Genomic DNA, 16,018 nt, shown 5'->3' with positions numbered 1-16,018 from the left:
GGGGTGGGGGGTGTTGGGGGAGTGGAGATGGAGGGAATCAGAAGTGTTAGTACGCTCTGCCGACAAGAGCTTCTTATTCCTTTGAGGATTTCATATCTTAGCCTTCTGGTTAACGCTTAACCCCTGCACTCCCAAGGCTCCTTCACATCTCCGCAACAGCTCTCCTCTCCTCCCCTGTGCCTTCCACTTCCACTTCCACGGCCTGTTTCACCAGGTATAATTGGGCTTATCTGACTCCTGCAAAGCTGAAGATTCGGGATGTGGGACTTCAGACGAGAAGCAGTGTTGGCGGTAAGCCACATTTCACGCTGGAGGGTCACAAGTTCTGGATCTTCGGGGGTTCCATACACTACTTTCGGGTGCCTAGGGCATACTGGAAAGATCGATTGCTGAAGCTGAAGGCCTGCGGCTTCAACACCCTCACCACGTGAGTGCTGGGTCAGCCTTCCTCTACCTTCTGCCTGACTTTTCATGCTGAATTGCTTCACTTATACTTAATTTGCCCTGGGATTAAAGTCTTGGATAGGGTATTACTGGGAACAATCTAAAGGGAGTGAGTGATTTCCTCAGAAATCTGTGCACAGGGCTGGCACTGGGTCTTCAGGAGCACTTAGGTAGTAGTTTAATGGCATCTTCAAGTTATCTCAAATGCACTGCCCTTGAGTTGACTGAATCCTCACGACCCCAGGGTGGAATTGCCTGGCCGGAGTCTAAGACAGTGAGTCTTTTTAGTCTGAAGGCACACGGCCACATCTTTCTCTTCTGAAGCAGTTAGGGGTTCCCACTGCCTATTGTTTGGTTAGCAGCGACCTTTTAACCACAATGCCACCAGAGCTCCTGTTCAGAGGATATTAGGGGGTTTCAGAAAAGTTTGTGGAAGCATTCTATTATCTTAATTGCATTCATTCCACAAACTTTTTGAAGCCATGATCTCCCCACTTTGAACTGTTCAGGCCACCAGTGAACCAAGTACACTCTCCAAATTGTATGACCTCAAAGCCTTGAGGAAGACGGGTCTCATGTGTTTCCCTGGCACCAGCCAGTTATTCAGAGAACACATGTTGCCATCCACACCTCTACTGTGGGGTTAAGGAAGGCAGAGATGCTAATTTGTTACTGTGTAGTTTAATTAGAAAGGATCAATAGCCTCAGGTAGTTCCCCATTTGATTGAAATCTCTAATATATTTCCAGAGCCTCTAAATCATCTCAATAGACTTTTCATGGACAATGGATAATTTTATGGAAGGGTGAATTTCCAATTCTTCTTTTTGTTTTAAAAGTTTCAAGTCGCCAGGGCAGATTTCCTGAGAGAGATGCACCCTTGGAAATCTATTGTTTAGAAACATTAAGTTAATTACTTCCAATTCTTGAAGCCTGAAGAGAGTGGCCCCCCACCCCCTTTTCATTTCTGTTTGGAAGTGGGGAACCTATGGCTCTTATTTTTCTGAGTTATCCCAGAGTGATATTAAGAATCTGATGTGAGATCTTCAGAAAAGCAAGTCTATTTTTCACTTTCCTAGGCTAAATGGAACATGTTTATAATTCTCAGTTCAAAGCTTCCAATCTATATCCATGTAGTCTGGCTTCTCTGCTGTATGGGTTAGACAGGAGGGCCTCCCACATGACTGAGAGAAAAAAATTCCTAATTTGTTGACTGGATCACTTTTCTTTCAGTTTTCAGTCAGTTGCTTTATTTCTTAAGCTGGTTTTTAGATTTCTGAACCTATATTGTCTGTTTTTATTACCTTTAATTGTTGTGTGAAAATGTGATATGCCCTCATTTGGGAGAGCACCTTGAGTTCTCTAGAGAAGCAAAACTACGGAATCTTTTATATAAATATGAGTATAAATGTGAATATGAATATAAATGTATGAACCTTTTATATATACACCAAACAAAACAGAACACCCTGATGGCCATTTGTTTTGTTTTGTTTGATGTGAGAGCGATAGTGCATTTAGAGTTACCCTAGTTACACCAGGCCAGACTGTTAACCAAGCTTTCTATTTAGAGGTTCTGAAAAGACTTCAGAACAGTGTACGACAAGAAAGGCCTGAGTTGTGGCAGATGGGAGACTAGTTTTGCCAGCATGACAATGCACCTGGTCGTGCAGCCATCTCAGTGTTCTAACTTTTGGCAAAAAGAAGCATGCCTCTCTTGCTCCACACACCTTCCTCACCTGACTTCGCTCCATGTGACTTCTTTTTTGTTTTTGTGAATGAAGCGGGACACAAAAGGACAGCAATTTGATAATGTAGAAGAAGTGAAGAAAAAAAATACAAGGGAGGTTTTGTCAGCCATCCAACAGATGAGTTGGAAAAATGTTTTCAAGGATGGAATTTCAGATTTGACAAATATATTAAATGTAAAGGAAAGTCCTATGAAGGCGATAAAGTTGTTTTGTAAAAAATAAAATAAAATCCATAGCTTTGACAAATCCTCTGGTAAGCCAGGTTCACAAAGCGGCAGGAGCCAAAGAAACCAAGAACGGCTGGTCTGATGTCAGACTGCAGAGATACATGAATCCAAGTTGAGCAGATAGGAGGGCAGCCTGCTGAGGCTAACAAGTCCCAGGACCAGCAGGCAATAGGTAAAGCAAATGGCTCACATGAAAAAAAACCCACCACCAACAAAAAAAGTAGTGATATTGAGTCAGATGCAGCAAAAGCTAGAGTGTTCTGTAAGAACATCCATGTATATTAGAAGCAGGCCACATGCCTGAAGCAATTCCCTTTCTATTAATTGGCTGCCCATTGCAGATCTCATCATAGTGGATGACTATATTACAATTGCTAAACTACTGAGAATCATAGTCCAGCCAAGTTGACACACAATCTTAACCATCACAGAGAGGACATCTATATAGTGATTTTAAAACAATTTTTACTTATGTATATGAGGATCAAGATGTGGAGGAAACAATACTATCTAAAAATGATCATGTAATAAAAGAGCAGTATTAATACAGTGAAGTTTAGTGATATAAGGATGAATATTATAGCATAATGATTAGAAGCCCGAACTTTACAGTGAGATATACCTAGTCTTCACTCTCAGCTCCGACTCTTAACATTATATGCAGATTCCTATCTATACTACTTACTGTGTTTCAGTCATGCTCTAATCCCTGGACAATATTCATTCACTTAGTGTCCAAAGCCACTCTACATAGTGAATGGGAGCACTGGTATATCTATCCAAGCAATCTAGAATCATAGACTTTGGGGCATATTGGACTACTGCTAGATAAGAGAGAGAGACAGAGAAAGTATTTAAGGTAGTCATTCCTGTAATAGAGATAAAATTGCCATTGGAAAGTCAAATTTATTCTGAAGTAGAGTTATCCTGGGTTCTGGCTTGGGACTGAGGTTGATTTAGGAATTCAGAGGAAATAACTACGATGTAGAGCCAGTATTCTCTCTTTCCTGTTACAGCTATGTTCCGTGGAACCTCCATGAGCCAGAAAGAGGCAAATTTGACTTCTCGGGGAACCTGGATCTGGAGTAGGTGTTGATGCTACTTCTTTTGTCAGACCCAGGTGGGACACGGAGGTATGGGCATTTGGGATTCCTGAGGAACAACGAGGCATTACTGGAAGAGACAGATTCTGAAATGGCCTTGTCAGAGAGGCAGGAAGCGTCTGCACCTGGAACCACTCTCTGATGGGTACTGGGACCCTCTGCACCTGTGCTCTCGGTGCCCAGGCTCCTCCTGCACCCACAGAGGTCACCAAGACCACTGCAGGAGGTTGTCTGGGCGAATTTTGAGGCCTATTACCTGACTGGGAAAGGAGCTGCGGTTAGGGGGCAGTCTCACTATTATGCCCGCACTAGCACCCTCTCTCCTTAGACCCCCATGGGCCAGGGCAAACACTTACAACCTCACTCTGAGAGATGCCTCACTGGGTTCCTGCTCTGTTGCTGAGAGGCCAAACTTGGCTTTCTTTATCTGATTCCCCCTCTGTCCTGTATCTCATCAGCCTTCTGGTTGACAGAATGAGGCAAGGCAAGGCGCTGACAGCCCTGTCTCCATAGTATGTCACCCCTACCCACTCACCATTTTTATATGTGCATTGTATCCAGTGAATTCTCAAAGTATATTTCTTTTTGTTTGTTTTTTAAATCATTTTATTAGGGGCTCATACAACTCTCATCACAATCCATACATACATACATCAATTGTGCAAAGCGCATTTGTACATTCATTGCCCCCATCATTCTCAAAACACTTCCTCTCCACTTAAGCCCCCAGCATTAGGTCCTCATTTCCCCCCTCCCTCCCTGCTCCTTCCTCCCTCATGAGCCCTTGATAATTTATAAATTATTATTTTGTCATATCTATTTCTTTTTGAATTCTTTTAACCTAATAAAAAAGAATGTCACACTTTATGTAATCATTTGCTGTACGACATCTTTTTCGTTCCATGTCCTGTGCTGGGTATTCTCCTACCCTCTTCAGACCCCAATTCCCTCCATCCTCCTCGCAGCCTCAGCTCTGCCTGTCATCAGAGCCACTGACACTGTCTTCCTCCTTAGAGCCTTCATCTGGATGGCTGCAGAAGTTGGGCTGTGGGTGATCCTGCGTCCAGGCCCCTATATCTGCAGTGAGATTGACCTTGGGGGATTACCCAGGTGAGCAGGGCCAGGGAGGAACCAGATTTATCATTAAATTTCATAATTTTTTATAATTATAAATGATAGTTTACTAAAAATACTCTTATTCTACAAATAATATAAATATCGTTTTTAGCATTATCACATGTCTTTCACTATTCTATGGAGATAACATAGGTAATCTCTTGTAGGGCTTGCAGTCGTGCCACTAGGGACATGATTGGGGTATATTACACTCCTGTTTTATAGGCATTTGAGTTACTGGGCTGTGGCCAAGGGAGTGGGAGGGGAGAGGATGTATCAGAGTGATTATGCTCTTGTTTTCCCATCAGAAGGGGAAATATGCATACTCCTGCTCTTTTCCTGTGGTAGGAAGTGAGGAAAGAGGAGCCCTTGGAGAGTGTAGGGTTTTATCTGAGTGCAGACTCACTGTGATTTTCATTTATTTTCATGGCAGATAACATTCTCCACTGCACTGAACACCCCAGTACCTCCCTCCTATTTATTCATTTTCACGTGTTCTTCCACCTGGGATGTTGGCTCTTTGCCCAGCCAACTGAGGTTTAAGGCTAGAATCCACAAATCCTCTTGTTACCAAGGCAAGCTGGAAGGAACCACGTCTCATCCATACCTGCTTCTGTATGAGCCTGGTGATTCCCCAGAGTCAGCTGGGAGACTTTATTCTTCTCTGAGACAAGCATAGTCTCTCCTCCTAGCTGTGGAGTTAAAAGAGTATGCCCTGAAGGGGAGATGGTATTTTAGAGTAGCATTATTCATGGTATTCATAGCACAAGTAGCTCATTAGTGAAGCAGGACATATATTTACTAGCTTGTAAGCTCCTACACTACACTTGAAGACAATTCTATGTATCTATTTGTTTATTTCATTTATTTATAAACTATTGTGAATCAACTGAAGGTTTGTAGAGCAGATCCTGTTTTACATTCACCAATTCATTCTTCACTCTTTTTGGATATGTAGTACTTTGATTAAGGTACATACACTGGGCTTAATAAAAATGTGTCTAATGAACTCACAGTGGAGACGAGAACTGCCACTAAGGCATGATGTCCATGGCCTTGGCCTCTGTTTAGACTCCAAAACTGAAAACCAAACTCACTGCCATCGAGTCAATGCTGATTCGTAGTGGGGGGTTCTGAGACTGTCTGTTAACCAGAGTAGAAAGCCCAGTCTTTCTCTGTTGGAGCTATTGGTGTTTTGAACTGCCACCTCTGAGGATCACAGGCCAACATGTAACCAACTCCACGCCTGGCCAAATGGAAGTGAATTCACTTCATCATGTACATAGTGTATTCTCTTCTGAACCTGATGAGGCTGTGAGAATGGACAAAAACACTTGCCCTGTCCAGACGACTTTTGAACCCCTGAGTGATCTAAGGATGTGGGGTGAGATCAAACAGCCAACTGTTGCTGACAGCAGCTTTAAGAAGGGGCTGCTGTCATCCTGGTCCTAATCCTGACCAGGTACAATCCTGTCTTTTAGTCACAAACACTAAATTCATCCTCTTTCACCTCCAGCTGGTTGCTACAAGACCCTGACCTAAACCTGAGAACAACTGACAAGGGCTTTGTTGAGGCAGTGAACCGGTATTTTGATCACCTGATTCCAAGGATGGTCCCCCTGCAGGTAAACCAAACCACCATTTCTTTTATCTACATTCTTATTGAGTAAATTGACTGTGCAGGCTCTAGAAGAATTGAAGCTGAAGTCCATGTATTATTGAATTCTAGAACTTCAATACTTGTCTTGCCTTTGCATCTGCCAGTGTCGTAGAAGGGCTCACATCACACAGACCAGGGCAGCACAACAGTGTCTGTGTTTGCAGCACAGGGTTGCCGTTGTTCTGTTTGTATTTGAGATCGACCGTACTTTCTGATCTTCAAATCACTTACTTTAACTCTTAACATATCCTTAACTATTTATATAAACACTTGGCTAAAATAAAAATGTGCAAAGCAGTTTAGGGTGAAATAAAAGTCTCACTTTCCAAAACACTCAATTTTGTTCTTAAGATTATTAAATTTTATCACATTTTTTTGTATCTTTTCATGGATTTTCTACACACATGCAAGGAAATGATTATATTTTGATATGTTGACAAATGTGTGTATATTCTTTTTTATATAACGCAAAATATTCTGTATGACATTTTGTTCTGTCACTTAGAAACATATATTGGAAGACTTTCATGTCACTGTATGTTTTTAATAGTGGCTGAATAGCATTCTGCAGCACACTACATTATCATTCATTTAATTAGTTCCTTGTTTAGAGATTTCGGATTTTTCCAGTTGGTCCTATAATAAATAACTTGGTTTTTGTGTCATTTTGCCCTTGCCTTCATGCCACGAGGATTGTTTATATTGCTTATGGATTCCAGTGTACTTTAGTCCCAAGAATTTTAAGCATTCAGACATCATTTTTCTATTTTCTACGTAAAGTGCTCGCATCTTATGTACATCTCCACAAATGCACTTGTTATCAGTGTTAACCCATAGCACATAGATGCCACAACAAACAGAACATTATATCTGAAATCTACATGCCAACTGTTGTTTGATAGTTGTGATGCTGATTTGTTTGAAGTTTTATAACTTTCTTCTAAGCAAGAGGGGTATGTGATTATCATTTTAAAAATCTTATTTAAGACTATATCTCTTGATATAGTTGGATATGGGGTAAAACCCAAGGTTGTTAGGTAGTAGACTAAAAGATAAGCAAAGCACTACAGAGATGAACAAAGTAGGTGACTGTGTTTGTGTGGGTAGACTAGAGAAACAAATTCATAGACTCAGGTGAATAAGAAAGAGGTCTATATACAAGAGCAATTGAACATCGAGATAACATCGCAGCCCAGTCCAGATCAAGTCTACAAGTCTGATATTAGCCCATATGTCTGATACCAGTCTATAAAGTCCTCTTCAGACTCACAAAACACATGCAATGATGCCGAATGCAGGATCACAATAAGCAAGTGGGTAGAAAGTCTTTAGATCCAGTGGTGTTGTAAGCATCTCAGCGCTGGCAGGGCCTTTTCATGGATTCTCCTGCTTCAGAGGTCTGGTTGCATCAGGGTAGGTCCATGTGGCTTCTCCAGCTCAGGGCATTAACATAGTTCCATGTGTCTGGTCAGTTGCAATGCTCCTAGGGAGTGAGCAGAGAGACAAAAGTATCTCCCACCGCCAAGGAGTAAAATACAGGAATTCCCAGAATCCTTAGGGGAAGGCCATGCCCACACAGAAGCCTCATTGGCTATGACCCAATTGACAGAGTAGACTCCACCCCTTCACTCTCAATCCTCTTGAGTTCCAAATTGACACCAGATTATACAACTACCACAGTGACCTGGCACTTCCCAAACTCAAAACCTACTACACAGCCAAGGCAGTCAAACAGAATGGAGAATCCAGAAATAAATGCATCGACCAACAGACAACTATTGTTTTTTTAAATAAATAATTTTATTAGGGCCTCTTATAGCTCTTATAACAATCCATATGTCAGTTGGATTGTCATAAAAAGCCATACTCCTTCCAACCCAATGTGAACCCTTGATAAATTATAAAATAGTATTATTTTCATGTCTTCTTACACTGTTCACTGTCTCCCTTCACCCATGTTTCTGTTGTTCGCCCCCCTCAGCAAGGGGGTTGGGGTGGTTACACGTTGATCGTTGTGATCAGTTCCCCCTTTCTCCCCCTTCTTCCCCACCTTCTCCCTACACTCATGGCATTGCTACTCCCATTCTGTTTCTAAGGGTTGATCTATGCTGGATCTTATGTGTTGAGGACTGTATCTCTACCAGTGTACATGCTTCAGTCTATCTAGGTTTTTAAGGTAGAACTGGGGTCATAATAGTGTGTGTGTGTGTGTGTGTGTGTGTGTGCATGTGTAGCATTAAAGAACTAGAGAAATGTTGTGTGTTTCATCAGTGCTATGCCGCTGTCTCATCCCTTTCTATGAGGGGATGTCCAATTATCTACAGATGGGTTTCAGGTCTCCACTCCAACCCCCCTTGTTCACCTTGATAGGAGTTTTTGTTTTGGGTCTTGTGATATTTGATACCTGATCCCATAGACACCTTGTGACCACACAGGCTGGTGTACTTCTTCCATGTGGGCTTTGTTGCTTCCCTGTTAGAAGACCATTTGTTTAAGTTCAAGCTTTAAGACCCCCAGTGCTATATCAAAGGAGAAGCAATAAGCTTGAGGGTAGATTGGTGTTAATTTCAGTAAAAGGGAAGATAATGTCCCACAAGAGGGAAATGAGAAAACGGAAAAAACAAACAAACATGGAAACAGGGCAATCCATTGGGAGGTATAATAAGTTATTGAATCCAAAAATGATCTTCTAATTTATAAAGAGCTTCTTAGAGATGGGGGACTTTTTTCTGCCAATGCCTATTTGGATATTTATAACATCTGAATTGTGAATTACTCTGACTGGGACGGCACAGTGGCTGTGATGAGGAGCTCACACAACAACAATTAGGAGGGTGGTGAGGGACAGGGAGGTGCTTCAGTTTGTTGTGTAAAGCCTCATTCTGGGGTGGAATGGATTTTAAGGCCACCAGCAAAAGCAGCAAAACCTTACTAGGCTATTTAGGAACAGTTGTAATGGAATTAGAAAGGAAAGGAAAGTGAAAGAATATCTTAGGAATAGCATTTCTGCTACACATGGGTAGGTCAAAAAGTATACGACAAAATCCTAGGACCCTTTATTAAAGAAAAATATCAACACGTGAAATTGTGAGCACAAGCCCCGTCTAGGCCTACACACTGCTGAAGGCACTACTTCTATCTCTGTGATCAGTCCCTGAACAGTTTTACGTTTTTCAACTTCTACCTCAAGATGGCAGTTTTGGCATCTCTCAGGGACTCAAATGATTTTCCTTTTAAGTGTTCTCTGAGTTTGGGGACGAAAGGAAGTCTGAATGGGCAAGATCAACACTGTAGGGTGGATGCAAAAAAGTTTCCAAAAATAATTCTCACAGGATAGCCTTGCTAATCTTTAAGAATAATCAGGTATGTTGTCATGATATCAAAAGAAATTCTCTTGTTCAGATTTCCTGGCCTTTTTCTTACCAAAACAAATTCCAGTTTTCTTAAAATGCTTTCCTCATAAGACCCTGTGATCATCATGTGTCCTTTGAGAAAATCTACCAGACTACCCAGGTGGAATCTCAACAACACTGCTGCCAGGTCTTTCTGAGCAGACCTCTCCAGGACCTGAATTTGATTGGCTCAGCAGACTCCCTTGGGAGGCCCTGTTTTGATTGGCATTTTTAAAAAAGCCATCTTAATTAGACTAGGATAAATGTATTATGAATTACAGAGTCTAGTAATTGCAGAGAGATGTTTAAATACGTTTTGTTTGGAGTAAACCCGTGCATGCATGAACTAAAATCCTGGTGGTAATACTTTTTGACTCCCCTTGGACAGCTTTTGGACAGGTGAGTGACACCAGGGGTGGAAGGTTGGGAAAAGGAGACAGTCCTTATATTGAGCTCCTGAATTTGCTGTGTGGAAATGAGATGCATCTTATGAAAGAAGAACCGAAGCCACCTGTTTCTGGCCCCATTTTTGCCATATGTGTGAATCTGGAAGATGTGGCATAAGTAAGCATGCTGTTTACTATTTATGTGTGTTTACAATAAGCGAAGCAAATTTATGGACATCTTTAGAAATCACAAGCATGGGAAAACTCCAGACAAAAGCTTACAAAATTAAAATATATAAATGCAAATGAAATATATAATCATGAAATTAACATAATTCTTTAATTGAATGGATTATTTTAATCAGGCAGAAAATAATATCTGAAGAGCATATATGACTTTAGTTGCAAACTTTATTCTTCTAATCTTATTTATTTCATAAGATCAACTCTGAATTTTCTGTTGGTAAGGATTTCAGGAATCGCATCTTCCACATTGGGAGAAAATACATAATAAAAATGAGTGCTATCAATTCATTAGTTCAGAAGATCTCTATTCATTCCCAAAGGAATGGTTGACTACCTGTTGTGTGCACTGTGGGAGTCGGGCTCATACTAGTGAACAGTATCCATGATGAGTTTATTGTTCAAAGTGAAGACAAACAGGCACTTACAATAAGAATGATAAATTCCTTCGGCACAGATGCCCCTCGTGGGCATATAGGAAGGCCTTGAGTGGGAAGAGAGGTTGAAGGCAAGCTTTTCAGAGGAAGTAACTTTTACCAGTCAGCTGAAGGACTGCCGGCATTGGTAACGGTCAGGAGTATGCAACCTAGTTGAATACCAAATGACAAAAAGGAGAATGAGAAGGCAGAGCAAGTAAAATGAAGCTCCACTTGTCGGGAACATGGTGTGTAAAGTGAGAAAGAGGCCAATTATGGGGCTGTCGTGGAAAATGGGCTAAATCTTGATGGTCTCGCTATGCATAATACGGTCGGTACTGACGCTCTAGTCAGCGGGAAGCAAGAGATCACTTTATGCTGTTGAGGGATGTTATCAGATGTTCACTGTTGAGAGCTTGTTCTGCCTTGTGTATTGAGGAGGATGTATTTTAAAGGATTAATTTTAAGGGATGCTTTCCAATTGGGAAGAAGCGTTTGGGACAGTGATGAAGTGTTCAGCTGCTAACTGAAAGGTAGGCTGTTCAAACTCACGAACCACTCTGTGGGACAAAGATGCGGCAATCTTCTTTCATAAAGCTGGCAGCTCTGGAAACTATGGGACAGTTCTACCCTGTCCCCTAGGATCATTATACAATGGAATCCACCTCACAGCAACAGGCTTCCCGCCCCCCCTCGTACTGGGGGGGTTGATTACAGTAATTCAGGAGAGTGACAGTGGTGTTAGACTAGGACAGCGGCAATGGAGGAGAAGTGTGCATGTGTGAAAGCTAGTTAGCTAGTACAATGGACAGAATGTGGTACTGTGGCAGTTGATTTAAGAAGGCAGACGATCTTTTGGAGAATGGGACACTACCTTCTGAGTTGGAAGAAAAGCGAATGAGAATGTCTAATGGGTAAGATACTGGGCTTAGTTTTGGGTACATTGAGTTTGACACAGCTGTGGGAGATCCATACAGAAAAGGAGGAAGTTAGCTGCACAGGTCTGTGGTTCAGCAGAAAGCTATCTGGGTGGATAATACCGATTTGGGAAAACAACAAAATATACATGGTGAGCACAGCTTTCAATGACAGTGAGAGAATACATGATTTGAGGAGACAGAGAGACGGAAGGAGAACAATAACTTTGAGAGCTGGTCAGAACTGACCAAGGAGAGTAAACAGCGGTGGGATGACAGGTGGGAAGAAAACTAGGAGAGCGGAGCTAAAGCCCTGAAGAGAACGCCACAAGAAGGGGATGCGTAGACTTGATTGTGAAATGATACCGAAATTTTGCACTGAAAATGAGAGGGTGTGTATTTTAGTTCACCTTTTAGAAAGTTAACACAATGTTCCCAGTGTGGGTGCTGCCACATCATCATTGGCACAGACATTTGACCACAGTGGGCTGGGGAATGAGCTAGACGTGAGAAAGTAGAGGCAGGGAACATAGACGATCAATCCTTGTCTCAAGAAGTATGACACAGAAAGAAGAAACTTTCAGCTAAAGGGGGACTTTCTTGGGGGGTTATCTCTCTCTCTCTGCCTCTTCCTCAACTCGTTTTCCCTTTCTGTATGAAAGTTTGAAACACAGTTTTGTGAGGATGGAAATCTGTCAATTTGAAGGAGAAAATGAAGATACAGAAGATAATCGGTTTCTTTTTGATTGAGGTTTTTTTTATCTGTTTTACTTTGTTATTAGTTTTTTCAATTTTTTTTTTTCTGTATGTGAAATCCAGGATAGCTATAGCTATAGAGACAGTAAACTGGATTAATGATTCCTTGCGGGAAAGGAGGAGAGGCTAAGGGGAAACAGGGAGCTAGTAACAATGAGTACAAGAATGAAGAAAATGTCGTACAGTTGTTTGTGGGGTGATTGTGCAACCCTTATTGATATGATTGAACTATTGAACGGTATGATATGCAAACAATAGGCCCACAAACAAACAAACAAACAAACAAACAAACAAACAAACAAACAAACCCCAGCAGGAACAGCTCAAAGAACCAAGCCAATGAGCAGACTAGGTGGGGCAGGTAGTAAGATTCCACTCACAAAATGGAGACATATTCTGACAGAAGGGAGGACCTTCTTTTAATGATCAATTAGGTAGGTGGATAGGATGGGTCACAGGAGGATTTGCAGGTTTAAAACTTCACGTGTAAGTGGCTAATTAGTATGATAAATAGAGAGGAGATGGTAAGAATTACTTATCTATTAAGTACCAGGTAAGGTAGGATTCCTGCAGCAGTGAAAGTGCTTCAGAGTGAACTTGGCAACTATTGGAAGCAGACAATGGAGATAGTGCCCAAGCAATAAGGTAATTTGGATCAAAGAGTTCCACTCCAGGAGTGTTATTTGTAGCAGCAGATCCAAAGATCCTAGACTTTTGCCACCCGTAGTCTCACTTTTCAACCATCATCTGTTTGTGTCTCAGTACCACTGGGGAGGCCCTGTCATTGCTGTGCAGGTGGAGAATGAATATGGCTCATACAATAAAGACAAAAACTACATGCTCTCTATGAGACAGGTAAGGAAGCCTTGGCCTGCTCTGTCTACCTATTTGTATGCACCCTTCCTCCAGCTCTCTTTTCCACGATGCATTTTCTGGATCCCTGCTAGACCCTGGGGGCGTGGGAATACATAAGATCAAGGCCACTTTGCTTGTGAATTTGAAATATAGCCAGAGAGATTATACGTACTTAAAAAATTATATTAGGAGACAAAACATGATGTTAATAGATTATTCCTGTCTGTTGCTGTCTCTATAACTTGAATCTCCTTTAAAGCTGGGATTGGTGGATATATATCCATAGTAAATAATTCCTTAAGAACTTGATGATGGCTAGTAGCTTACAGATTTCTGGCATCTATCTATCTATCTATCTATCTATCTATCTATCTATCTATCTATCTATCATCTATCTTCTCTATTTCTATTTCTCTTGCTCCTCTACACTGGGAGTTCTCAGGCCAGGCAAGAACTACTGTTCAGTCTGATGTCTTCTCTGATGGATTCAGTTCCTTCTTTCTTTGACACACCAGATTCAAGAAGTGAACTTTCACACTAACCTGGAACCAGCTCTCCGGTAGTTAAGCAGATCACAGAACTCTCTGCTATATCCTGAGAGGGCCTCCCTTCCCAGCCTCCATCCTTGCCCATTGAGCTTTGTCCAAACAGAGGCTTCTGGGTGGGATGGCCTTGAAAGTACTGACAAAGACCATCAAGTGGGTCATAAAGAGACAGCACTGCAATGAGCGAGGCTGGATTACTTGGTGTGGCCTGTGCCTGTCTTGAGCCATGGCTTCTGGGGATTCCCAGGAACATTTTCTCATTTCCCTCCCCGACTTTTCTCAGGAGCAATACAACACCACCAGTCAATATTATTTAGCTAACATGATTTTTTTTTCATGGTTTAAAGAAATTGCCACTGGTCTTCACTCCTAGAACCAGATATGGACTAATAAACATATAAGAACTATAAACAGGAGCTTATCTTGCTCTCTGGCTGTCTGCTCAATAAATGCTGTTGAAAAGAAATTTCCCAATTGTCTGCAGCCCATTTCTTAAACAGTGTCCAGGTGTCAACCGGGTGTTGTAAAACTTTTCTCTGATCTTTGAACATAATGTGTTTATTCTCTAAGTCCCTGCCTTGCTTTCGTCTTGATTGAGATCTTCCTGTAGCCTGTCTCCTGCTAAATTATCTGCATGAAGAACTCTACTTAGTAGTGTGCTTTCCCCCGGACGGGGAGCATGGGTATCTGAGGCCACAGTCTCTACTTTTTGCTGTTGCCCATGGAAAGCACCCTGATGGCTAACGAGATAGAGTCTTAACTGACTGAGTTACAGAAGGTTGGGATTGTAGTGCAGACCCTGCCCATTTGAATCCTGGTTGTATTTATTTCCTAATTTTCTTGATTTTTTTTTTCCCTCGTGGGAGAAATGGAAAAAAGGGGTTCATTTTGTTCTGTTTTGTTTTTTTCCTACAGGCACTACTGAATAGAGGGATCTTTGAGCTGCTTTTGACCTCAGATAATGAGAAAGACGTGCACAAGGGCTACATAAAAGGAGGTACAGATTTAGAGTATCTTAAGAAAGAGTCAAGGCTCTTAGCCAGTTTAAATCTTGAATAGGATTGAAAGAAATTCAAGTATATCTTCGACCTCTATTTTCTGAGTACACGGAAATGGATCCCAAGATTTAATATTATAATAGACACAAACTCAAGGTCAAATCTAAGAATTCATCCACTAATCCATCACTTTTGTCTTGAACAGATACCAGCACTGGTACTGAACAGAGCTCTCTGTCCTCATAATCTCCTGTGGTTCATTTTTCTGTTTCATAATTTCCCTGTGGCCCAGAATCCATATTGCCGCTGGGCATAGGTTAGGACGAGGGTGTTATCCATCAACCTATAAAGACCACTTAAGGAATCAAAAAATTGAAATTGCATTGGCAGAGGCCCCAGTTCTGAAATCCTGTAGCCTGAGACACAGAGTGGACATGTGGTAGATCCCGGAGAATGAAGTCATGGGACAATTCATAATGGAACAGTTAAGCGGTGCTGTTGGGATCACAAGCAGGTGATGGGTCCAAGAATCTTTCAGTTAATCTTTAGCTCAGTTTCTGTCTACTACTGTCCCCTCCTCCTTTGTGCTGGTTCTCCTCTACATTATTTAAGATATTTTAAGAGTGGAACCACGTGATAGTAGAAAGTATGCTGGGCGTGGGGTCAGGCAGCTTATATAAATTCCTAGTTCTGAACAAGTTTGGCCCCATGGCTTAGTCCACATTTCTGGGTGGTATAGGTACCTCTTGCCCTGGTTACCTCCTGGGGTGCTTGCTGGCATCACATGATGGGATGTCCATGAAAAGCCCTGTACTCTGCACCCTGAGGTGCACCCACTACCTATGCTGCTAAGCACACTTTCCCTTGGGCTAGGTTCCTCCCCCTTTCTTGTTGACATAGTTAATACTGCTTCTTCTCTCGACAGTGTTGGCCACCATCAATATGAAGGCACTCAGCAATGGTTCTTTTAGACTGCTTAAAAAAGTGCAGGTAAGACATCTTAGAAATGAAGAAATTTTATTCTTTCACCTGCCATAACTTCCTCAGTGACAGACTGGTCTCAGCAGTGTCTCAAAGCAATTGCAGGAGTTGATGAGTGTGGGTATGGAGCGTGGAGGGGAGAGGACCTTCCTAGTGGCCACCTCAATCGGATGCTTTTTCTGGCCTGGGTCTGGCTAAGGAAGAGTGGGAAAACCTCCATGTGACAGCAC

At 41.9% G+C, this 16,018-nt stretch overlaps 1 protein-coding gene across 1 annotated transcript in view; it reads left to right on the top strand.

Moving 5' to 3' along the window:
• The window catches only part of LOC101656541 (beta-galactosidase-1-like protein 3), a 66,770-nt gene that overhangs the window by 10,071 nt on the left and 40,681 nt on the right, over positions 1-16,018 (top strand). The window contains exons 2-8 of the mRNA XM_013007622.2: positions 215-427; positions 3,437-3,505; positions 4,538-4,633; positions 6,156-6,264; positions 13,172-13,264; positions 14,725-14,806; positions 15,733-15,797. Coding sequence (XP_012863076.1) covers positions 215-427; positions 3,437-3,505; positions 4,538-4,633; positions 6,156-6,264; positions 13,172-13,264; positions 14,725-14,806; positions 15,733-15,797 — 727 coding nt within the window. The remainder of the gene's footprint in view (positions 1-214; positions 428-3,436; positions 3,506-4,537; positions 4,634-6,155; positions 6,265-13,171; positions 13,265-14,724; positions 14,807-15,732; positions 15,798-16,018) is intronic.

The sequence above is a fragment of the Echinops telfairi genome, unplaced genomic scaffold, assembly GCF_000313985.2.
Source record: "Echinops telfairi isolate 266 unplaced genomic scaffold, ASM31398v2 ScPeMD7_5592;HRSCAF=6446, whole genome shotgun sequence".
Lineage (NCBI taxonomy): Eukaryota > Metazoa > Chordata > Mammalia > Afrosoricida > Tenrecidae > Echinops > Echinops telfairi.
Note: the sequence above shows the minus strand (reverse complement) of the source record. Positions and strands in the feature narration are given on the sequence as shown.